This window comes from Aythya marila, assembly GCF_965140915.1.
Source record: "Aythya marila genome assembly, chromosome: 3".
In the NCBI taxonomy this organism is placed as follows: Eukaryota; Metazoa; Chordata; class Aves; order Anseriformes; family Anatidae; genus Aythya; species Aythya marila.
In genome coordinates this window covers 74,550,825-74,575,685 of record NC_139044.1, presented here as the reverse complement: position 1 = coordinate 74,575,685, position 24,861 = coordinate 74,550,825, and the positions used below count along the sequence as shown (strand labels likewise).

General features: G+C 39.8%; 2 protein-coding genes across 2 annotated transcripts; one reads left to right on the top strand and one right to left on the bottom strand.

The window, feature by feature from the left end:
* Positions 1-499: 499 nt before the first annotated feature.
* Positions 500-23,808, top strand: TRAPPC3L (trafficking protein particle complex subunit 3L). The gene is made up of 5 exons (XM_082755713.1): positions 500-672; positions 5,622-5,719; positions 8,597-8,696; positions 22,336-22,521; positions 23,280-23,808. The coding sequence occupies exons 1-5, from the start codon at positions 631-633 to the stop codon at positions 23,397-23,399; spliced, it is 546 nt and encodes a 181-aa protein (XP_082611839.1). The 5' UTR covers positions 500-630; the 3' UTR covers positions 23,400-23,808.
* On the bottom strand, positions 16,530-21,009 carry CALHM5 (calcium homeostasis modulator family member 5). Its single transcript, XM_082755712.1, has 2 exons — positions 20,209-21,009; positions 16,530-17,558 (listed from the first exon to the last, which is right to left on the bottom strand). The coding sequence occupies exons 1-2, from the start codon at positions 20,746-20,748 to the stop codon at positions 17,169-17,171; spliced, it is 930 nt and encodes a 309-aa protein (XP_082611838.1). The 5' UTR covers positions 20,749-21,009; the 3' UTR covers positions 16,530-17,168.
* Positions 23,809-24,861: the final 1,053 nt, after the last annotated feature.

Sequence of the window (24,861 nt, the reverse complement as noted above, 5' to 3'; positions counted from 1 at the left end):
CATCCCACCAGCTTTGCACCCCCAGTACCATGATGACAGTAGTCCTTGTAACCCATGCTCTTCCTGCCTAGGCAAACGTTAACTCACCAGACTACAGCTGTCACAGCTAATAGAAGACTATTGCTCCTTGAAGTTGAAAATGATCACATTTTAATTACCTTATACATCAGCATGGTGTAATTGTGATTTTGTTCTTCAAAGAGGGAGCATTTGTTAACTCTCCAAACACCAAAACCTGGCACAAACAACAAAATGAATTTGTTGTCTCTAAAAAAAAAAAAAATAAGACCTGCAAACTCTTGATGCTGCCTGGTTTTACTTTCCGTAGATATTTACTGTGCACTTAATTACAGCCCACTTTTATGGATGGAGCAGTTGTTTATGTTGTGTACAAGGGCAGATCTGCTGCCAGTCAAATTCCCAAAGGGCTCGATACACGTAGAGAATAGGAGGAGCATCAGGAGCATTACAGATTGCAGCGAGCACATCTCATGTAAAAGTCAGAAGAGCAGAAAAGAGAGAACTTTAGAGGAGGGGACGAGAAAATGCGGTAACTGGGAGAAGAACATGCTGCTTGAGGAAGAAAAGCTATAAGCTGACAATCACATATTCAAGCATTACACAAGCAACATGTCACGGCCACCAGGAAGAAAGCAGGACAGCCAGAAAATAGTAAGATATTTTTGTGATGTGCAACTGAAATTGTGCATGGAGTAAAAATAAGCTATTATTGTATTGATGTGTTTTGTGCAGATGTGTTTCTGAATAGCTTGAAAGTACAGAAAGGATGTGGATGAGTCTGCCAGTATTAGAACAGAGGTTCTGGCAGCATTTATACCTACAGTGGGATACTCTGGTGGACTGCCAACAAGCTGCCAGCTATTAATATGTGGCATTAAAAAATAAAAATAAAAATAAAAAAGGCAAACCCATAGGACTTGGAGTCTGATTTTGAGCAGTAATGCTAGTATTTGCTTTAGAAACATTCATATATCTCCAGCTGCCTGGAGACATGACATGAAATTATTTTCAGACAGTCCTTCAGTATGAATCCTGAAGCCAAAACTCTGTTCTTACTTTGGATAAAAGAAGCAATGCCAGCCTCGTCTCTGGCACATGAGCAGTTACAGGAAGAGTTGGTTCATCTGGGGCTGCAGCATACCTGGCACCTGCTGTGTGCCCCATAAATAACAGACCATGTCTTCTTTTGAGGTTTGTGTTGCATAAGCAGGGATCCTTCTTCATGCTCCTAATGTGACAGTTTTTCATGCACAAGGAGTGCACTGTGATAGGATCTCAACATGTGGCTTTAAGGCTGAAATCTGAATCTTGAGAAGACAATGGTAAAACTGTACCACTTGTCTTTAAATGTTGGCTTTGACCATTGATCATTTAGCACAGATTTACATCAATTAGAAGTTATGTAGACTTCCATTTATTTTTTTTTCCTCTTCACTTCATCTTAATATTGTCCTAAAGCTCAGGCAGTTATTTTAAGCATGCAGAATTTTCCCAGGACGACTTCTTTAGCTGCATGTTCATAAAAAGGAGTATTTTGTGCCATTAAAGATATCAATTATTGTTCTTCTTGTTCTCTGCAAGTGGTATTTAAAATATGAAAAAATCAGATAGGAAAATTCAGTTTGGAGGACACTACTTTTAATCATTTGTTCTGAGACATATGCTTTAACCTTACTACTTAGCATCTTCTCCCAGAAAGTGGATGTTTTGCTCTGTTTTAAATCACCTGCAACATGAAATGAGTCAACTCATCCTGAATGATGCCAGTTCTTTATGCTTCAAAATTCCTTTCAGTGAGAACTAGTCACCACAGTGGCATAGGGCATTAGCCATAGTGTTTCTAAAAGTAAGAATTCTCTCATCAACAAACACAATTTTGTCTCAGCCAATACACTTTGCAAAGGTCTGGATAACAAAATCAGTTTTAATAGCAATAAATAAACAATTAGTTCAAAAGTCAGCAGGATTAGTGAAAACTCCTTTTTAATTAAATGTAGTTCCAGGACTATATACACTCTCTTAACAAAGGTCACAGTACCCTCCACAGTTCTGGTTCCCCACTGAGATGTCTTCAGTCACCAAGACCATTCTGCAGTCACATGCTCCTATCCACATTGCTTTTCTCATACGACATTCATATGATGGTTATCTCATTTCTCTTCCCCACTATACCTTCAGTTCTCTTCTGCACCCCCATCTTAGTGACAACAACTGTACCATCAGTTGTCACCAACATCCTGTCATCTCCAGAGCCACCAATTTCCTTAGTATGTAATGATTCTTCATATGTGTATACCTCCATGAAGTGTGGTTGAGATTATATGGTGAAGTCAGTAGCTTTTAGGAAAAACCTGATAGAATGACAGTGGGATCATGTAAACCTCACGTCCTTAGGTGATCTGACTCTAAGCTCAGATTCTTGATGTTTCAGGTCAGGAAGCAGCATGAGGGTGAACAAAGATGGACAGAGGTAGCTGTTAGATGGGGCAGTGAGAGTGGCAGTTGACAGAAGCAGAGGTAGTTGCCAGGGCTTGCACTAGGGACTGTGAAGTGCTCAGTGATGGAATCAGGAGAAGGGTGGTGCTGTTTGTACCCCACTGGAGGTGGTGAGTACTGGGACCCCCTGCCAGCCATCTTTCTGTTCTTGCCCCCATGAAACCATCGTATTTGCCAAGGGTGAGCTGGTACAGTGAGCTCTCCAGATCAGGATTTCTACACCTTAGATTACATTCACAATGTGTCCCCACATTGGGAATGACTGATCTAAATGTCTTATGGATTTATTATAACATATTGCATAAAGTGAGGTACATTTGCTTTTGCTACAGAAATCACTTAGAAATACTATGTGCTAAAGGAGAGTGTGTAGTGGAAAAAAAAATATTCTTATGGAAAACTTCAGTGTTCATGGTCATTACACACTGCTAATACTAAGTTTCTTCAGAATTTATTTTAGTTTAAAATTTCTAACTGTCTAGAAATATTTTACCATAAATACAAAAGAGCAATACAGAAATAAGGCCACAGTAGTTTAAAAAAAAAAAAGCAACAGTACTGTGTTAGAATAGAAAATGTTTGCATCTAAAAGTATAATCATGACACACCTGTATACATATAACAAACTGAAGAGAGGTTAAGTTGCTAGTAAGGAAAAGAAAACATAAGTAATTGTAGAAAAGTGATAGCAAAAACAAAGTGAATGTCTAACTGGGCACTTAACTGCATTTTTTCCTTTATCTTTAGTTCTGAAACTCTAAACAGGCTTAGGAAAGACATGGACACAAAGTTTCTAAGACTGGAGTCTGCTCAGAAACAGAGACCTAAGTGCTTAGAGAGCTGTAGGATCAAAGAAAGAATGAGTTTTGATATGAGTTGGGGGCAATGGAGAAGGTCCAGAAGGCTCTAATACAATGTACCTATTTCTGAAAATGGAAAATTTGGTGGGTGACAAAGGTCTCCACTGAAAAAGAAATATAAGAATATAATGTAATTAAAGTTAACTTAATTTATGGGAAAAAAATACTGTGTCAAATAAATAGCTTCTTTCTCCAACATATTGAAAGAGTGGTCAATAATGCACTTTTATTATTATACTTTGCTTAGGTTTCTCTAAGGCATTTGTCTTGTTACAACACAGACTTTTTGTTGAGAGTAGAACAATACAGAACCTGTACAACATCCACTTACTGCATTAAGAACTTGTTAATGAGCAATTGGCAAATTGTCCAATGCTATTGTAAACAGGAGTTATTACCATGGTGAGTTTATGATAACACTTCATGCTACTTAACATTTTAAACAGTGACATTAAAATGGAAAAAATTAGTAAACTCCAAGCTGTTGATGCAACGGGGGCAGGAAAAGGTCTCTCCACCAAGCCATTCTTCCTGTTCTATGTTTTCATTGGCATTTACTATTATTTTTCCACTGACTATAAACAAAAAGCACCTCCAGCCTGCCCACATGCCACAAGCCTGTAGCACTTCCTTGAATTTATTCCTGTCCAAGAATTTAATGAGTGCCAACCTAATCTCTTAGGCCTAAAGGCCAGCTGCTACTCCTGCTAAATACAATCAGTTCTGCAGTGCCATGGAGGTGATCTGGCAGGATCCTGCCCTAGGGGAAGGAGGGAAAGAAGTTTCCCGATATAACGACATAAAACTGGTAGAGAGTGTCCAAAGGAGGGCTACAAATATGGCAAAAGGTAGAGAGGGAAAGACATAGAATCATAGAATCATAGAATCATAGAATATCCTGAGTTGGAAGGGACCCTTAAGGATCATCAAGTCCAACTCTTGACACCGCACAGGTCTACCCAAAAGTTCAGACCATGTGACTAAGTGCACAGTCCAATCTCTTCTTAAATTCAGACAGGCTCGGTGCAGTGACCACTTCCCTGGGGAGCCTGTTCCAGTGTGCAACCACCCTCTCTGTGAAGAACCCCCTCCTGACGTCAAGCCTAAATTTCCCCTGCCTCAGCTTAACCCTGTTCCCGTGGGTCCTGTCACTGGTGTTAATGGAGAAAAGGTCTCCTGCCTCTCGACATCCCCTTACGAGGAATGTGAGGAGCCGCTGGGTTCCTTTGGTTTGCTCAGCCCAGAGCAGAGCAGGCTGAGGGGACGCCTCATGGCAGCCTGCAGCTCCCTCACAAGGGGAGCAGAGGGGCAGGTGCTGAGCTCTGCTCTCTGGGGACAGTGACAGGACCCGAGGGAACGGCATGGAGCTAGGACAGGGGAGGGTCAGGGAAAGGTTCTGCACCCAGAGGGTGGTTGGGCATCGGTACTGGCTCCCCAGGGCAGTGGCCATGGCCCCTGACCTGCCAGAGTTCAAGAAGTATCTGGATAATGCTCTCAGACATGTGGTCTGGTTTTTAGGTGGTCCTGAGTTGATCCAGGAGTTGGACTTGATGATGCTCTTGTGTCCCTTCCAATGTAGGGTACTTTATAATTCAATGATTACTTGTAATGACTGGTAAAGAAGGGGAAATGTCAATATGACAATGTGACTGATTCTTTTTTGCTTTGCTCATTGTTACTCTTTACACTTGTGCTGAATTATAGATTGTTTTCATTATTCTGAGCTAATATTCTTTAATCTTTTTTTGTTTGTTTGTTTGTTTGTTTTTTGCAGTGGGGGACAACTGATGATCTGAATCAAATCAATCATACCTTTGTGAAAGAATTGGAATTTCACTGTATATACTGTTCCTATTATAGAGGGGCTAATAGTTAATTGCATCATTTATTCTTCCTGCAGTTAAATGCCTATCATTAATTTTGGGTGGCATTTTACAGCATTTATCAATTCAGCATTCATATGTACTGTTGCAGGGCACAGGAATGTATCTGATGAAAGTAGCCGTATCCCAACAAATGGCATTTCTGACTACCAAAAATCCCTGTGCAGAAACTAAAGTGATGATTAAATCAGGCTCTGTCACACTTAATCGTGGATTTCAGTGATTACATGTCAATGGACAGAAGCTTCTTTATTAATGTAAATGGTATTTTTTTTTTACTTTTAATACAGTAGCAACTCAACACCATGAAAACATTTAATTATAATTTATTTCATTTTTGATTTCCATCTTTTTCTGGCAGAGCAGAGAACTTTTTGTGCTCACGTATGGGGCTTTGGTAGCCCAGCTGTGTAAGGATTATGAAAAAGATGAAGATGTCAACACCTGTTTAGATAGAATGTAAGTACTACATTAAATATACAGCTTCATTGATAATGCTATTTGTCTACCTGTATATTACCTATATACACTACCTGTATATTACCTATATGTGTATTTGTCTCTTAAATTTATGACTTCCAGCACTGTCAAGGATTACAGAGATAAGGGGGTAAGGCTTGATATTCTGTAAGCAGAAATAACATTAATTTGTGAATTATGATGAGCAATTAACCTTTGAATTCTCAGAAGAAAGGTGTCAGGATTGTTTTGATTGTTTACCTGTATTCCTTGTTAATACTTTGTTGAGCTAGTTAATAAGATAGACATAAATTTCATCTCCTATTTTCATGTACTTATTTCCAACTTCCTTGTAAACTCTCCTCTTCTGTCTTTCATATCTATGTTATTTCAATCTTCTCAAGCTTTTTACTTCTCACAGGTGTTTCCCAGGTATAACATGCATTTGTGTGCCTACTGTCCACGTGGCCTTCCCAGGGCTTCCCCTCATCTAGCAGGACTATGGTTTGTGACTTGGATGCTAAGAAGTAATCACATTACCAGGGTCCTTCTGTAGTCAACAATCTTCCTTAAGGGTGCAGTTCAGGTGTTTCACTTGGGCACTTTCAATTGGCCTCTGCCCATGGATCTGTTTTCCTCAACTAAGGGCCAGCAGGCCTCTCATCTTTAAAAAGACCATACAGCAGTGAGTGACAGCACAAATGGTCAATGAGAAACTTTTTGTTTTGTTTTGTGTTTTCTTTTTTTTTTTTTTTTTTTTATATACAGATTACCACTTTGGAAAATGAAGATCCTATGTAGGAACATGCCATCTTTACTAAGATTCCTAGTCACTATCACAGGTGAAATAGTATCACAGAAAATTAGTAAGAAAGAAATTTTGAACTGGTTAACAAGAAGGTATAGTAAGATGCTACTCAGAAGAGGAGAGCTCAGACATGCCAAGGATTTACAACAATCAAGCTAGACAGAATACCTAAACACTTTACTCTTAATCTGAAAACTTGCAAATGAGTTATAGTCCAATAGCTATAGATGGAAGCAAGTAAAAATCATTGATTTGAAAGATAAAGTAATTTATTCACAACTAAAAAAGGGCAATATCCCTCCAATTTTTATTTGATATTAATACCTCATTCAGCTCTGATGAAAATAATGAAAAAAAAAAAAAAAGAACAATAAAAATAGACTTGTATCTGATGCTATGGTATCAATTAGGAAAGGGTAGTTTTGGAATATGTGGAGACATATTTTGCTCTTTGTGGTTTTGTTATTATAGCTGTTTCTATAAGATCTTTTTGTTTTTCTCAATAGGAAAAAGACTCGATAAAATATTGATAGTTTTCATTGAAACAATATGATCAGCTTTACTTCTGTGATGATAAAAGGAGCCCATCTTGAGGAAGAAACAGATTAGCAGATATTCTATTCTGATCTCTCTAGATAGGTATATACATAGATAATCTGTTGTGAGATGGGTGTTTTTCACCACATAGTTGCCAAGTATCAGCTTGCCAATTTATTATTGTTTTGACTTTGCAAATCTAAGGCATAAAAATTGAAAAGGATCTTGTGCATCACTAATGCATACCTTGCTAACTGCTGATGACATTTACCAACATTATTGATATTGATACTTAGGCAATAAATAAATATTTCATCATTTTCTGATGCATGAGATTCTACAGCTTCAAACCTCATGCTGCCAAGAACACTTTCTGTCTTGTCATCACATTGAACATCAGATCACTTTTTGGCTTTTTGTCAAAGACATGGTAAAAAATCACTAAGAAACTCCATTGACTGCAGCCTTCCTTGCAGAAGGTTTAAGGCCTCTGACAAACAGGCAGAAACTAAGAATATCCATGCATATGGACATGAAAAATTCCCTTAAAACATTTCAGAGTTGGTTCACATTCTTTCATAAGGTTTCTGTCCATCTCATAAACTTTCCTTTTTATTTCAAATTTTCCTTTTTATTTCAAAAAAAAAAAAATAAAAATAATGCTCGGAGCAATACAGGCATAGTTATTGTGCATACTGTGTTGTTACTGACCCTTTTATTTACATGAGAGCTAGAAATAAGTACTTGTTTGATGAAAAATTTCATTAACTTTCATTCTTTTTTACTTCATTTCTCTGAATTTGTAGTATTTTAAATACAAATAAAGGTGGTGGTACATTGACAACTTCTGGATTTGTTCTGCAGTTGTTAGATGGAGGGAGATAACATATTAGTGAAAAGGTAAAGAGGGAATTGTGGAGGAAAAGCAAAGAAGGAGGTGAAAGGATAAGAGGATAAAGTGAAGGAGATAAGGTGTGTATCCCTTTCTTGTGAATTTGCCTGACTCCAGAACTCTGCAGTGAGGGTGCCCAGAAGTCCATGCCAACCCAGAGATGAGTGCTGTGATTTCCTTGGTGTGAGATGAATTCTGGGGATCACATAGGAAAGGAGAAAATCCTGTCCTGTGTAGTCCTATCCTATTTTCAGTGACAAAACAGTATTAATCAGCCTTCATTTGTGTACTATTTATATGGCTTTATATATTACAGTCATATATCTGCTATCTCATATTTGTTTATATATGTAAATATAAATATATGCATGTGTATATAGTCATAATTCTTATGATGTTTGCTGGGAATATCATGCTTAAAGGAGTATGGTTCTTTATATGACTACATGAACTACATCCTACTGTGCTGCAAAACGTGGTAGAAATAAGAATCTAGACCACAAAAATCTGATGTCCTCAAAACCATTCCTTCAGAAACATGCACATGGTTTGCTGAGAAAGCACAAGAGAAAGATTTGGGAGATAGTAGGTGTGAAAAAATTACTTTTTTGAATGTTAATGTTCTTTGTTTTCCCCCTAGGGGATATGCCATTGGCATAAGGCTGATCGACGATTTTTTAGCTCGTTCATCTGTGAAACGGTGTCGCAGTTATTCTGAAACCGCAGACATGATTGCACAGGTAAATAAGATTTACATTCTGTAGAACTTTGTCACCTTTGGTCTTAGCTTTTCCCTCCTCCTCCATCAATTTGTTCCAGAACAGTTATCTGCATTTCTTGCTATATCATGGTTGTCTTAACAACAACAACAAAAAAGCTGTTCTCCACAACCAAACCCATGCTTCCTTGGGTGAAATATAGCCTTTTCCTTATTTACATTCTCACATCAATCAGTAGCTCATACAGGTTCTCCTTGAGAGGAAATACCAGTTCCTAAAACACCAAAACATAGCATAAAAATTTGATGCTTAATGAGATGAGAATCTTGCAGTTGGTTTTGATAAACCCACAATGGCAAGTTTAAAATAAAGAATCATCAGAAACACAGAACTGCTTCACATGGGTAATAGTTTTGTATCTGAGTTGAGGACACACACAACAAAGTGAGAGCTGTGAAAGGGTGCTGACTCTTGATCTAAACTTAAAGTCATTTAACTTCAAATTAAAGTCATAACTTCAAATTATTCATTAAATAACTTCAAATTATTATTACACCCCCCCCCCCTTTGTTTTATTATTGTCTAGGAACGTAAATGGCTTAAGTATCTCATATAGATTCTTAAAATTCGATATTATTCCTGCCATCTGAACTCTCTTCAGCATTTCCTTATTATCTCAGACATTTTTTAACCTTGGAATGGTAATACTAGGAAGAAGCTGCAGGATTTTCTGCAAAAGCAAGACTCAGCAACGGAAGAGAAGTAACTTAAGAAAGGAAAATGAGAAACATTTCTCTCACTCTTCACCAATCTAACAATAAACCAAAAGAAAAAATAATAATTGTGGGTACTTCCTCCCTTTTTGATGGAAAAATTCCTTTTGAGTAGTCTTTCGCAATACTGCCATCAAGTAAAGATCTAGGAGAAAATTTAGGAGCAATAATGAAGTTCTAAAGACATAGCTTTGACCCCAGGGGCAACCCTATGGAAAACTTGAAGAGAAATCCATAGGATGTCTAGCCCTTCTAGACAGCAGAGACACTGTAAAGGAGGTGGTAGTTTGTGGATATGAAGTTGGCTCAGACTGATACCCACTCAGATCATTGTGAATGATTCATTTTGTCCTTTATGATTTTCATCTATGAAATGTTGTCAGTGAAGATATGCCTGAGCTTTCCCAATGGTAAAAGTTAACTGCACTTTATAACAAAGAACTCTTTGCTAGGTGGTCATTTGCTTTAAGTGGAGAGATTAAGGAATCAGTTAATATACCAGAGGTTTGTTTAGAGGGGATTGTTTTGGAAGACAAAAGTATGTCTGGCGTACTTTTTGAGAATTACTTAAGAATTACCAGCAGCATCAGCTAAATATGATGTTGACTACAGAGCTGGGAAACACCAGGCTATTTGTACAGTCTATACAGTATAAACACCAGCCTGTCAATACTAAGGCAGCAATGTATGCTAGTAGCACAGGCGTATCTTATGTCTAAGTGATTCTGGCTGGTACCAGGTGTGATCCTGCTCACATTCATCACACCGTGTCAGAAATACTTAAGTTACATCTAACTGAAGTGGTGGGACAGAAGTAGTATTATCATTCCAAAATACTTGTCTATGATGGCTGTCATAGAAATAAAGGGCCTCTCTGCATTTCCTGTTGCAAGTATAGCTATAAAGTAATTCACTGCACATGCACACATGTAAAAGACACACACACCATAATCTGCCAAAGTTTCAAGCAGAAACCAGTTACATTACAAAAAGCTAGTCATATTCAGCTAGCTCATAAAAGAGTAGAAACTACATTTTGTGCTGAAGCAAAGCGTGCTTTGGAGCCTCAAATCAGAATAATGTATAACAAAACCTGTCCTTAGCAGGAGCTGATGCAGGGTAGAGGATCCACTGGTGGTAGTGAGGTCAGCTGAATGAAAAACATAAGGGAAACAGCATTTCAATCACTGTGTTAAAACGTGCTGTCTCATTAGAAGAATGATGCCAGGCTGCAAAAACACCTTACTGTTCTATTTCATGTTCTTCTTCAGATGGCGTATGTTCTTTGTTTTCTCTGCATTTTCATATATATGCCAGATTTCTGGTTTGCTGAGTCTTGAATTTCCTCGTGGTTTCCTTATATACAGTTGCTGTAGTATAGCTGAACCATCATTGTCCAGTACAGGAAATCCAACAACAAAATACAGTGAGAAGTTAACCATCCAAATAAGAAAAAAGATACCATTTCCCTTTTGCTACAGGCTGGACATCAAAATACACTTACTGAGAGAAATCATATTACTCAGAAAGATTGGAAAAGACTTTAAAGCAGAAAGTCTTTTGAAAATTCTGTTTTCAGCAAACTAGAAGAGGAGTTCTGTGGAAGTATATTCTTTCTGAGACAAAATATGATATGGAAAATGTTTTCATGTGCCTTTGCCAAGCATTTGTGAAGCAGTCTTCAAGAGCATTTGTCTGATGCATATGCCTATGAAATATATGCAAAATGACCCAGGGAGTAACTGCAAATACACTGTTGAAGTTGCTGGTTCAAAATTACACAACTTTTTACATGACCTCTTTAACTCTTCAGTAGCAGAGTTCTCAACAAGGAGAAAAAAAAATAAAAAGTTTAAATACTTCATTGCACTAACTCTTAAACAGAAATCTGTTTGAAAATGACTGTGTAGAGTAAGACTGGTTAAAAGGTTAAAATAATTAAGACAGTTAAGCAGCTAAAGTAGTTAAAGCCAACCATCTTGTACACATAGCTGTTATCCTGCAGTTCTTTGGAAAAAGACGAAGTGCAAAGACGAAGCCTGCAAGGTCATGCTGTGGGTGTTTGGTGGAGAATATTTCAGTGTAAATGGAAAGAGATGAAGCAAAGGAAAAAGCAGGAGTATAAAGCCAGCTTGCTATACTGAGAAATAAATAGTGGAGGAAAGCTGTACCTAAGGCAGTCATTTTCTGTGATCCAGTGACTCAGACTGCAGAGCCTGGGGTTTACTGCTAGTTTACATGGGACTGAAGGAGGGCCAACATAGTTTGGTGATGAGCCAAAGCCCTTCTACACTGAATTCCCATGGTGTCCCCTGACTCTGCGTGTTCATGCTGTGATTTTGCGTGGTTACAGTAGGGACAGAATGAAAAAAGACAAAACAGGCCATGTAAAACAGGCTTTCTGCTAACTGGCAAAGTGGTATAAGAGAATGGAAACCATCTGAGAACAAAGCTCAGCTGAAGAAATATCATCCAACACTGAATTCAGAGTTTGGGTCAGGGTATAAGTGAGAACTACTTTTCATACAATCAGAAAATCATATGAAACAAGGGTGATAATTTTACACTATAGACCTGAAAAAATCAAAGTTTTACTTCAGTCCCTCCTCAAAAGATTCCAAGCATCACTGATCTGATTAAAAAAAAAAAAAAAAGATGCAAAAAATTAACCAAAGAACTCAACATTTATATTTAATCTTAGATCTTCTAGTATCCTAGACCTAGAAGCTTTCATAGCACAATGCCATCATGTCCCAGGAGGGGTTTGTGTGTGATACAGATGGCAGCAGCCGGACAATACCCATGAAAGTCTGACAGAAGCTGACAGAGTTCACAAAGCTGGTAAATGTTGTTTTACAGATCTCACCAGTGAGCGGGAAATGCAGATTGCTGTGCTAAGTGGCAAGCAGTAAACTGAGACATGAAATGCTGCACTGTAAAGAGTAAAGGATAGTTTGTGAGTACATGGGATCAAGAATACATGACAAGGCCTTTGAAGTATTTTATTCTTCCCAAACACTGACTGGAAAAGTACTAAGAATTAAAAGTATGCCAGCAAAAAAGTTATTTTGGCTGCCCTCCCCCATCTAAGTAGATGAAGTAATCTCCTTGATTAATCTTCTTGTTATATCATCTGATTTTATGGTTTTATTTTTTTTTAACAGTGTCAGTTACTTTGCACCATTACTTGTATATACAACATTCTGTAGAGATGTATATACTACTGGGAACTCTTCACTACAGGGACTGATAAGTTAGTGGATTCCCAACTGTTTCAGTAGTTGTAGAATGCATCTGATCACCGTCAAAATGTCACCGAATTTTAGTCTTGCTGCTGGAGAAACAAAGGCTGCTGGATGAGAATCTGAAAAAGGGCAATCTCATGTTTTTATTTGTTTAGTGCAGAGATTTCTTGTTTGACATTAAGCAACACATAATCTCATAAAACAGCAAGTCACATTTTCAAAAGAAAGACAGCTGTGCTTTTTTGCTTTTTATGGGTTCATTTTAATGGCTGGCTATGTATGTGTCTAAACAGATATTCTTTTTTTATTCCATTTCATAAAAATAGCAATGAGGCAAATTTATGGATGCAAGTTTCAAAATGGTTCATTCATTTTAATTCCCTTTTTTGGAGTCCTGAAGAAAGATCGCAAGGTCTTTGTTTTACCCTCAGAGAAGTTGTACATGGTACAACTTTAAAGGAATTTCTCTCCAGTCATAAGCTGGTTTCCAAAAAACAATTTCATTTCTTATCTATTCAATGAATAATTTATGTATGTGCTTAAATTACTTACGAGAGTGAGACCTTTTAACAATTTGCACTTTATAGCTTTTTAATGTTGTCTTAATTTGGTGCACTATTGCACTGCAAGCTGGCTACTGGTTTTGCATAGTTTCCTTGCAAGTTCTCTTTAACACCGGAAATTTTAACAATAGGATTTTGAAAGATTCGTCATAACATAATGCAAAACACAGATGAAATTAAATCAAAAGCACATGAGGGCCTAGCACATTTAACCAGTTACTGTCTTGTAAGAAAGACCTGGAGTTTGACAGAGGGGCAGATGTGTACAAGGAGTGTTAAAAGTACTTAGTTGAGAAAACTGGTTTCTCACTGAGGGGAAGAAATAAGTAAACTGAGGTAAAGAACACGGAGTAGAATTGAACAGACATTACCTGTTTATTTGTTCATTCATATTTGATTGGCATCAGAGTTAATGCAAAATCTATTTCCTAAGAGAAAATGTTTATTCCTTTTTTTTCTTTTTTCTTTTTTTTTTGATCACTTTGTTTTGGATCGTGTTGAAAATGAGCTGCTGTGGTAGCTACTGAACTTTAATTCATGGACAATGCTGATACAAAACAGCTTTTATAATAGCTGCTTGAGGGACAGAGTTAAATCTGCCAAAATCAGATTCTAGCTGAAAAAAATAGGGTCAAGCTGGGTTTTATTTCTGTCTGTTTTGATAGAAGTATTCCAGGAACCGCATGGCAATTGCATTAAATCACAGACGTTTTGGAAAGACAACACAGTTAGAATAACAGAGCCCTGGGAACAAGCATCAGCAAGGGCTGAGGCGCCTATCAGGCACATACTGCAGCACTCAGCACTCAGCAGCTGCTCTTCAAGGTAAAGACCAGACTGTGAGGCACAAGGAAAAGGGGGTACAGGAGAAACAGCTCCCTGTAGCTGGCTGGGCAGAAATGCTAGCTCTGTTTCATGCCATGGGGCCGCTGAGTGCAGCCTGTCCCCCAGCAGCCCAGTCTGGAGGACTGGTAGCCACAATCAGCACCTCCTGGTGCTCTCACCAGTCATCTGGTAAGGGGGAGGAGAAGACAGTAGATCCCAGTTGTGTCATTCCATGAGAAATAAGAAGGCCAGGCTGGGAAGCACTCGCACTTCATATATTTCTGACTACTCAGATGCAGAGCTTTGAGCACTCTCCTGAAGAAGAAAAGGTTGCCAAAGCCAGAGGTGGGACCCCTCAGTCCTCCTACCTTGTCTTGTTCTGCCACATACACTTTTACCTTTGTGTCCCAGCTGTTATAGGACAGTGAAGTCCTCATCCTTACATCAGCCCATTTGTTTCACATACCTATTGATGATCTCCTTAACCTACTTAGTGTCCTCCCTTTTGCATTCCAAGTTGCTTTGGTTTTATGTGGTACCAGTGAGGAGGGAGGTGTAGAGATAAGGCAAAGGAAGTAAAGTAGTAGCCCTGGATTTTCTTTCAGGAGGTGTGGGGTAGAAACCTGCATGGACTGGAGGGTATTTAGTCTTCCCTTATAAACTGCATGTGATAAACATTCTCATCTTCTGCATCAAAGCTTAATACAATGTATCCGAATGGCTGAGCCTCTGGGGTCAGCCTGAAAGCTCCGTGTTTTGGCTAATTTGTCACAGAACACAACTATTGCTCTTGGAGATTGGGCAGAACCCAGAGCTTCCTCCTTCATTGCCTGGCTACTTACCATTGCAATTCTCTGTACAAACGTGTGCTGGAAACCAGAAAAAAGCACTCCTGTTCCTGCCTGGGAGTTGTGTAGTTGTAGAGATGCACGTGTAAATGGATGAAGCAGTGTGGAGATGGCAGTACCATATACCCAGCACTGCAAGTAGTAGCTCCCTCTGGGAAGCCACCGAAAAACACTTTTAGTAGGGATTTAATTTGGGAATTGTACTTTATTATTTTAATAAACATTCTGGCAAGTAGAAAACTGATTATATGAATGTCAGAAAAAATAGGTAAAGACAGCAAATCAAAGGGAATGTGAAATTGTTACACAGACAAAGATTAGGTTGTAATCATTTTTCTGGTTGAGATCAGAAGATCCATGATATGGGCTTTTACGAAGAACATCCTTCCAGTCTGTTGTAATCACACAGCCCATTGTGTTCAGAGCTTCCCACATACTCTGGCCATTTGCTACCATGAACTTAGCAAAGCGAAATGCCGCAGTTCTGTGACCACCTGCAGGTCTGACTTACTGGTGTCAGACATGCCTGCTGTTGGAACTTTTATGCTGGCAATGTGGCCTCTCTGCTTTCCGTTGCAACAGGTACATTTAGGCATACAACATGGTCCAAGTCTGCTGCGAAGTGGGGCAGCCAGGATAAAAAGCAATATAACATTTGCTCAGAGACCACAAAATCTTCTAAAAGCACAGAAAAAATAAATAAATCTAAGCAGACAGTGGAAACAGCTCTTGGATTTTGTATTTTTAAAATGTAATGGTCTGTAAATGCAGATAGTTGTGACATTGTTAGTTAGTCTTTTTTTTTTTTTTTTTTTTCTTTTTTTTTTTTTTTTTCTTTTTGAAAAGAGCCAGGCAAAGTATACCGGTTTGTTGATAAGAGTCTGATTCAACCTGTGCAAAGATATGATTCTTTGCAGGCTCAGGGAGATTGGCAGAAAAATGCTGCATAAAAGCCTACCCAGTAACCCCGGGGAAAGAAACTTGGCAGAAACTTTGTGCCTCTTTTACACAGCGTTTGCAAAGGCTCAGGCAACCCGTGCGAGAGCCACGTAGTGAACTCCACGTGCGTGAGCTGAAGCAGAGGGCTCAGGGGTGAGAGGCCTTTATCAGAAGTAGGGGCTGTGCTGCCACCCCACCTGCCTGGCCTGCTAGCCCCTCTTCTCCAGACACATTCTACATTCCCTAAGACACTAAAAAAAAAATTAAAATCAGCCCTCTGCAAAAATATTTTCTTGTCTTAAAATGTGAAGTTTTCTTCCAGGGCCTCTATTGTATGCTGGCTGCAGACCTGGTAAAAGCAATGCTAGGCAGCTCTGCAGGCTCCAGCCAGCATCTGAAATATGCTCCAGGGAGGAGCTTCGTACCAGTACAATGGGAAGCCTCCCAGGTTCTCCGTGGGAGAAGATAATGGCAAGTAGTCTCTAGAGACAAAATATGCATTTTAATGTGCATTTTAGTTATTGTAACAAAGCTTAAGCAGCTACTCTAGTTCTGTTTGAAAATACTATTATTATTATTATTATTATTAACAAAGACATACATGTAGAAAAATGAAACCATTTGGGAATCTCAAGTTATTTGTACCCAACACTTTGACTGCAAGATTTGTCCAAGAAATTACCTGACACCTCATTGTCAAGTGAGGTTTCTCCTCCATGTCTCAGAAAGGCATCTCAGGGACAAGAAGGCCAGGGCTGAACAATGAGGCCATCCATGGCATTTTAGGTGCAACAGGAGATCAAAGACATTGGGATGCATTCAGTGACTGAGTACCTTGGTACCACATAAAAAAATAATTAAAAAAAAAAAATCACTGTGCCTGGAAGTGCATGGAAGCAATACCTTTACTTTCTGTGGACTGTCGGAAAGCCACACATGTATTATTTTATGCACATATTTTGAATAGTGTTACCTTATGACAGTCTTTTGATTTACATAGGACAGGTGTGCTATAAGGCCTTTTACATAGGATATTGTTTAAAACCTCCCATAAGTCATTATTCAATCCTCTTGGCTTTTGACCTGGAGCCAGTAACATTAGCAGAGCATGAGCCTGAAGTGCCAGTGAGGACTACAGTCTTTTCACTGTTGTGCAGAAGTAATTAAAAAAGACATAAATATAAAACTGGGAGGGAATGTGATCAAGAAGAAAGAGACCATTATGAAAAAATATAGATGAAATCAGCTGGAAGTATGCTATATTAGCAAGATATAAAAAGGCTGAAAATATATATGTTATCTATGGTATTTCCCTTCTGTCTACAAAGTCTAGTGTTGTCTCTCTTTCCTCATTGATTTCTTTCTGGCCTTCTTCAACTAGCCTGTGAATTGTGCTGTAATGCTGTTGGCTACTGCTGAAAGAATAGAGCTGGGAAGCATCTTCCCATGCCTGAAAAGCTGGCAGGGGAATAACCTCCGGTTTCTTGTTCTCAAAAAAGCACTTCAGGTTTCGCTCGCTCAGCTTGGTGGCATACAGCTGGAAAGTCTGCTCCAGTTGCTCCTTCTCCTTCTCGGCATACACCTTCCAGAACATCAGCTGGAGGTGGCTGACTTTTGACTGGCAGCTGGCACAGCAAGTGGTTAGCAGGGAGAGAAGGGCCATAGTCACTATCACACACCAGCCTAAAATCTGGGGGGGGAAAAAAAAAAAAGGAACAGGTGTCAGGTTAAAGTGGCCCAAGTAGAAATGCTGTTTAAATCAAATGTCCAACAGTGACTGCTCTTTGTACAAAGGGCCTGCTGCTCCTCTGGGGGACCTACTCCAGACATCACTTTCCAGTTTTCATTTGTTGCCTGCCATTAGTCTTAATGGGCCTGCCACACCTGGACCAAAGGAAGGGAGATGAAGTCAGGGCTAAGGCTTCTCCATATTGTCCATTTTGATGTCTCTTTATCAGGAAAGTGAAAGACAGTTGTTCTTTAGGTAGAACACCACAAAAAGTTGGCTTATACTAGAGACTGTCTAGCCACAGAGACAGGCTTTGTCTCAGTTTTTAAATGATCCTATTTATCAGGGAGTGTAGTGATAGGACAAGGAGTAATGGCTTTAAACTAAAAGAGGGAAGATTTAGAAATAAGGAAGAAATTTTTCATTCAGAGGGTGGTGAGACCCTGGTACAGGCTGCCCAGAGAAGCTGTGGATGCCCCATCCCTGGAAGTGTTCGAGGCCAGGCTGGATGTGGCTTTGGGCAACCTGGTCTGGTGGGAGGCGTCCCTGCCCATGGCAGGGGGTTAGAACTGGGTGGTCTTTAAGGACCCTTCCAGGACAACCATTCCGTGATTCTGTAATGAAAGGAACTTGAATAACAATTGCTGAAGAGACCAGAGCAAATGCAATGGCAGGTTCAGGAACAGAGTATCTCAAATCAGACTTCAACCACAAGACCACCATGCACAAAGAAAAATCCAAGAGAAGTCTAACTGATCAGTCAAATAATGTTATGGCTGTATAGTGTAACTGTAAACAGATTGGACCTGAGAGCAGAAGTAGTGTCTTGATAATTTAAAGATGATTTGATGAGAATTTATTGAAAAAATCTAATGGTCCAGCATGTAGCATATTGAAATTGCTCACTGAATTTTGTAGCATAGGGGGAAAAGTGGACAAGTTGAATAAGATGTCATGATCACTAGTTGGTATAAGGGTTTCTATCTCCTGAAAGCATTCATAGAACACAGCAAGAATTAGATTTAAGACACAGTTATGAATTGTGAGCAACTATCAACCTTGATCAACCTGTGAGCAAGGGCTGAGAGTAGAAAAATGTGCTAGCAATTGTTTTTGTAGGATGTTCTCCTTTAAGAGGATCAGGGGTATGAATGCAAATTATTCATGCTGAGTACTGCTGGTCTAGCCAACAGCTTTACTCACTTACTCCACTGCAATGTGGACATAAAAAAATTAAATGAAATAAAATGATTTTTTTTTTTTTTCAAATGGGGCAAAAATTCCAGTGTGGAACGGATCTTTTAGGTTTCAGAAACCCATATGAATTAGAACTGATTTGGTAGTGATAATATGCGGAGTGATGTTGGAAAAATAATGGCCAGTAAAAGTCTGTGTTTAGCTGATGGAACTATAGAAAGTTTCCTCAGGGAAATATGTGAAACCAGGAAGCCTAACAAACAATTGTTTTTAGGAACTGTTATGGAAGAATGGTTTCATGTTCTTTCATTCTCTGGTCACTTTGTACTAACTGTTGATATCTGTGGGTATTTGAGATATTGCTCTTTTTAGCAGCTTTTCACTCTTTTACAGCTTAGAGAATGAATGTATGTATTCCCATGCTATTCCCACTCTGAGCCTTTGGCCTTTCTATTTCTTTCTTCATTATTTCCGTCTTCACTATTTCCTATACATAAAACCTTAAGTCTTAGAACTATTTGTTGCTTCTTTCTAAATCTCTCAATTAAATTGCCTTGCCTGCACTGCAGTCTTTGTCTGCATTCCAGTCCTATTCGCCTGAGGACTTGAAAATAAAACCAGGTCTTGGGTAGGAAACAGTTCCAGATGGACACAATTGTCTGGCAAAAACTTGCTGGCTCCACAGAATGTTTCTTCTTCCTGCGCTTTGCTGACAATCATCTTTCCATCATTTTCTGTAACACTTTTTCTTTTTTCTTTTTTTCCTATGTTTTGATGTTTTTTTTTGTCTTAAAATTTATTTACATTACAAGGCAACAAACAGAACTGTAACATAAATATAGTAAAATGTTATCATTTTATCTTAGCCTTGCATATTCTGGTTTTATTTTAGTGTTTCTTCCTTCCTTCCTCCAAGAAGAAAAAAAACATGCTCTCTTCTGGCATCATAAACTTGAGAAATGCAAATAGAAACAAGTTAAATAAATAATGCATCACAAATCTGATTTCCCAGTATTTTCTCACTGCTACTGATGCAACATTTTTTTACAGTGTCAATAGTAGTATAAAAAAAAAAAAAAAAAAAAGAAACTGTGGTATGGATTTTTAGTTGAACAGACCCCTCTGGGTGACATCTGTTAATCTGGCTTCCTAAACAACTGAATAATGTTTTTCTCTTCAGAGCTGTCTTCTTTCAGAAAGATAGCTTTAAGTTACCTGGCCTTACTGATCCTGACTTCAGTGGGACCTCCCAGGAAACAAGTCATGGCTCAAGCTGAACAAAGAGATTGATTATTGTATTTGGCAGGACTGCATCATGCTAAAACTTGGTTTATGTAGAACCAACAGTTTTATTTTTGCACCTTCCACAGCAAGTAGTACAAACTCTATGATTCTCTTCATTTGTTTCTCTTACCTGTGACTGTGCCTGAAGAGTTAGCTTGAGTTCCTCACTCTCTGAAAAGGGCATGGTGCTTTTGCCACAGGCCACCTTGTGCAGCTCCTCAAAACACTTCACAGATTTGTTGCGGCAAATGGCATCTAAGTAGGCAGGATTTCTCAAGCCACTCAGGGCACATTCATAAAAAGTCCCATTGAGCAAAGCCACCGAAAGCCACATCACTGGTGCTACCAGAGCATTTAAAGTGATCTGTCCAAAGATGTAGAAGAAATGGCAGATATTCCCTTTGGGGAATATTTTTCTGGGGTTCACCCAGCAACCTGTGAAGAGCTTCCAGGTCTTGCTGTTCAAGAAATATCCAATGACCAGCAAAACAAAAGCTGGGGAGAAGAGAAATACTAAACCATACCTGAAGTTTTCATTGCTGCAGGGACATCTGAAAGCAACAAGAGAAAATACACGTTCGCTTCCCAGAGTCAGCAGAGCCATAAAACTGTAACCAATAGCAGTTCTCCGGTTTATAAAGAATTTCAGGATTGTTTGGAAACCATCCATGTCCGATGATACTCCCTGAAGAGGTAAAAATCAAAACACTTGTATCTTCAGCTGTTGGAGTCTGTAGCCGTGTGTTAGGGGAGGGCTCTTCAAGGGAAGCACAGCCTGCTGCCAGCCTGGCTGCTTCAGCGCTGTCTAGATCCTGTAATGATGTCACTGTCTGTACAAATGCACGCACATGGGGACCCCTCCGCGAGCAGGGCAGAAGAAAAGCACACAATGCCCTGTTATCAAATACATTTGCAGTCTCGGCAGTCTTATTCTTTTTTTTTTTTTTTTTTTTTTTTGTCTCTAAATAGAGAGCAGAGTAAATGCACACACTCACCAGTTGCAGGAGTTCCTGAGCTGTGATTATCAAAGTTGCCAGCAATGTAGGGAAGGACCTAATATGGAGCTAATGGTCCCAGGGGAGCGTGACGCCACTGAAAGCACAAGTTATAACAATAAAACTGTTTTGTATGGTGCTGTAAGCAGAGGAACATCAAGAACAGAATAAGCAGCCTTACACTGTACTTCCCTGGAGTAACACGTAGCTCCAGATTTCTTTTTCTGGCTCCAGCTGAGTGCAGAAGAGACAAATCTAGTTTAGTCTCAAGCCTTTCTGCCCCTTAGCCCTATTTACCTTGAGCAAAGCTAATCTGCAGGATGGTGCATCCTATAATTAATTCTCTAGATTCAAAGGGCAGAGTTTCATGTAATCATAGGATGGCTTGGGTTGGAAGGGACCTTAAAGATAATCCAGTTCCAACCCCCCTGCCATAGGCAGGGACACCTCCCACCAGACCAGGTTGGCTAGGGCCTCATCCATCCTGGCCTTGAACACTTACCTCCAGGGATGGGGCATCCACAGCTTCTCTGGGCAACCTGTGCCAGTGCCTCACCACCCTCTCAGTGAAGAATTTCCTCCTAACATCTAATCTCAGTCTCCCCTCTTTTAGTTTAAAACCACCCCCCCTTTTCCTATCATTGTCTGCCTGAACAAAAAGTTGTTCTCCATCTTTTTAATGTCACCTTTAAGTATTGAAAAGCTGCAATGACATGATCCTGGAGTCTTCTCTTCTTCAGGCTGAATATCCCCAGCTCTCTCAGCTTGTCTTTGTAGGAGAGGTGCTCCTGCCCTCTGATCAACTTCACAGCCCTCCTCTGGACCTGCTCTAACAGCCTCACATCCCACATAGTGCTGGGGGCCCCAGACGTGGATGCAGCACTCCAAGTGGGACCTCACAAGGGCTGAGTAGAGGAGGACAATCCCTTCATTCGATCTGCTGGCCACTCCTGTGTTGATGCAGCCCAGGATGTAGTTGGCCTTCTGGGCTGCAAGCACATGCTGCTGATTCATGTCAAGCTTTTCATCCACCAGAAGCCCCAAGTCCTTCTCTGCAGGGCTGCTCTCCATGAGTTCTTTTCCCAGTCTGCACTCATGTCCGGATTGCCCCGACCCAGGTGCAGCACCTTGCAGCTGGTCTTTTTGAACCTCATTAGGTTCATATGGGCCCACTTTTCAAGCTTGTCCAGGTCCCTTAGGACAGCACCCCTTCCTCCTGGTGTGTTGACTATACCACTCAGCTTGGTTTCCTCCTTTTGCAGGTTGCTTTCAAGATGTACCTTGGGGTCACCCCCAGTGTGAGCTGCAGTAGTGCTGCAGGTAATGAATTCTCTTTAATCCTGGACAAAAACCCATTGGTGGACTTTGTGGAGGAGCTGCCAGCAGAACGAGCATCACTTTGCTATTGCAACCTTCTCTGTGGGGTGATTCGAGGTGCCTTGGAAATGGTAAGGAAGTGCTCATCTGTTTTCTCTGATCTTTGCTAATGAGCAGAGACACAGGAAAGCAACACCACTTGCTCAGATAACTGAAGTAAGCTTAGTAGTGTTCAGCCCCCCTCTCTGATTAAATGTCTATATTGGCATAGGAAGGGCCAGGCTGATCCTGGATGCCAAGAAGCACACAGCTTAGCTCACTGAGCTCAGTCTCAGCTGCGCTCCTTTGGTGGCTGATGGAGCTGGGGAGTCAGCTAACACAAAGCAGCCAGAGCCAAGGGGTCATGCTGCACTTCTCATTTGATCCTTGATCCTGTATCATTTTCCTGCATAGACGTTACAGTAATAGCCATCCCTGTTTCTTTCCAAATGTATGAAGACAAATAAAGCATATTCGGGTCACAGCGATACAACTGCAGATCAGGCGAAAGAAAGAATCATGTGATGTTAAAACCCAAACATCAGAAGGGTATCAGATGGCATTTCAAATTTAATTTCTCAGAAATTTAAGTTCTCAGAACAAAGCAAAACACTGGAATCATGATTAACACATTATTCAAATTCCAGTGTACATAACCTTCCTTTTTATTAACTTACTTTGGAAAGATATTTTTAAAATTCTAGAAATCTGTTTCTTATGAAGCCTGTGAAAGAGGGTCCCCTTGTGGTGAGAGATAAGAAGATTGTCACACTGGAGGGGAAAAAAAAAAAAAAAAAAAAAAAAAAAGGAGTATTTCTTTGCTTAGCTAATCAAACCTGCTTCTTTCCAGGTTCACTTAGCGGCAGAAGTGACCTTCCTGCAGGACAGGCTGAAGGGCGATGCTGTGACAGAAATAGGAATTACATTTTTAAGGAAGGCTGAAGACAGAAAGCACAGAAGAAATAAATGAAAGAAATATTGGGGGAAACCTTTGCTAAGTGATGTTTTGCACCTTTTGTTTCTGAAGATAACGTAGAGGGTAAAAATGTTTCCTTGAGTCAGCTGCACCACTCAGATGTTGGAAGGGTGAAGAGAGCTGGGAAGCAAACAAAAGGGCAGAGCAGGGGGAAAGCTATCTTACTTATCATGACACAGGTATCGATGCTAAAGATCAAAGAGGCCTTGCCCTTTCTTCTCACATAACCGTGCTCTTGAGCTCACTGGAAGTTTTACCTCAGTATTTAGTGCATGCCTGATACAAAATATTCAATCGGACAGCCTGCTATTTTTAGCTAAACATGACTATCTATTTCCATCTTGTCTGTTGGTGATTAAAAGCATGGCTGATAAGAGATGCTTTATTTCCCTGTCTGATTGGGGTTCAGAATAATAAATCCTTTTGCTGTGACTACCAGATGTGGTTTCTCACTGTGAAGTGTATGCTTAGGTATGTGATGATTTGCCACTCACAGTTCTTTACATGAGGAATCCTTCTGCCTCTGATACCCAACAGACATGCAATTTGTCTGGTGTGGGATGTAGTGTGTTAGGGCTGTTTCCTCTGGGCTGGGGTGCCTTGTGTGTGCATCAGGCAATCATGGCAGTGCTGGTGTTGCTCCAAACTTTAGCTTTTGTGCCATTCCCACACTGGCCAGCTCTACAGGAGCACTGATCCTCTGACCACACTGAAAAAAGACATAGCATATTTGATATATAACCACCGTGGATCTGTACTTCAGTTAAGGAAACTTCAATAAAAGGTCAGTGATTGCCATACAACCAACTTGCTGGTCAGTGTGCGTGTTCTTACATGACCTTTGTCAACATCTTCCTCTTGGCAATGGACTTCTGTTATCACAACATGACAGAATTAGAGAAACACCATCCTCACAGGCACTTGGGTAACAGGAAAGGTTTAATGCTGTCTGGTGTAATGAAAGAAACCTGGGTATAGGCGGGAGAAAAACCCAGGTCCCAAATCCTCATGCAGTGCCCTACCCACAGAGCCAGCTCACTGCAGAGCTTTAAGAGAACAATTTTACACAGAGTAAAAATTAAGCTTTTCATTACTCACCCTTGGGCTCAGCCCAGTGTGTGGTAATTGCTACAATAAGTTACAGCATGTAACAACATGTTATAATGCACAACAAGTTCTCTAATTGCTTTTTTGTAAAAATTAATCTTAAAGTTAGTGTGGAGTTTGCCTGATTTCACTGCCTGTGCAGGAGCCCTCAGCAGGTTTTTTCTGGTTGTGCCCAAGCTCTTTGTGATGGACACTTGGCAACTCTGTCTGCCCACAGAGGTGCTTTCCAAGGCAATGGCCATTTTTCCTCTCTCTAACAACATCCTGCCAACGGAATATTCTCTGTTTGTCATTATCTGCAGAGTGAATAGCCTGTGCCATCGTTCTTTTGTGGAATACTATTCTCTTA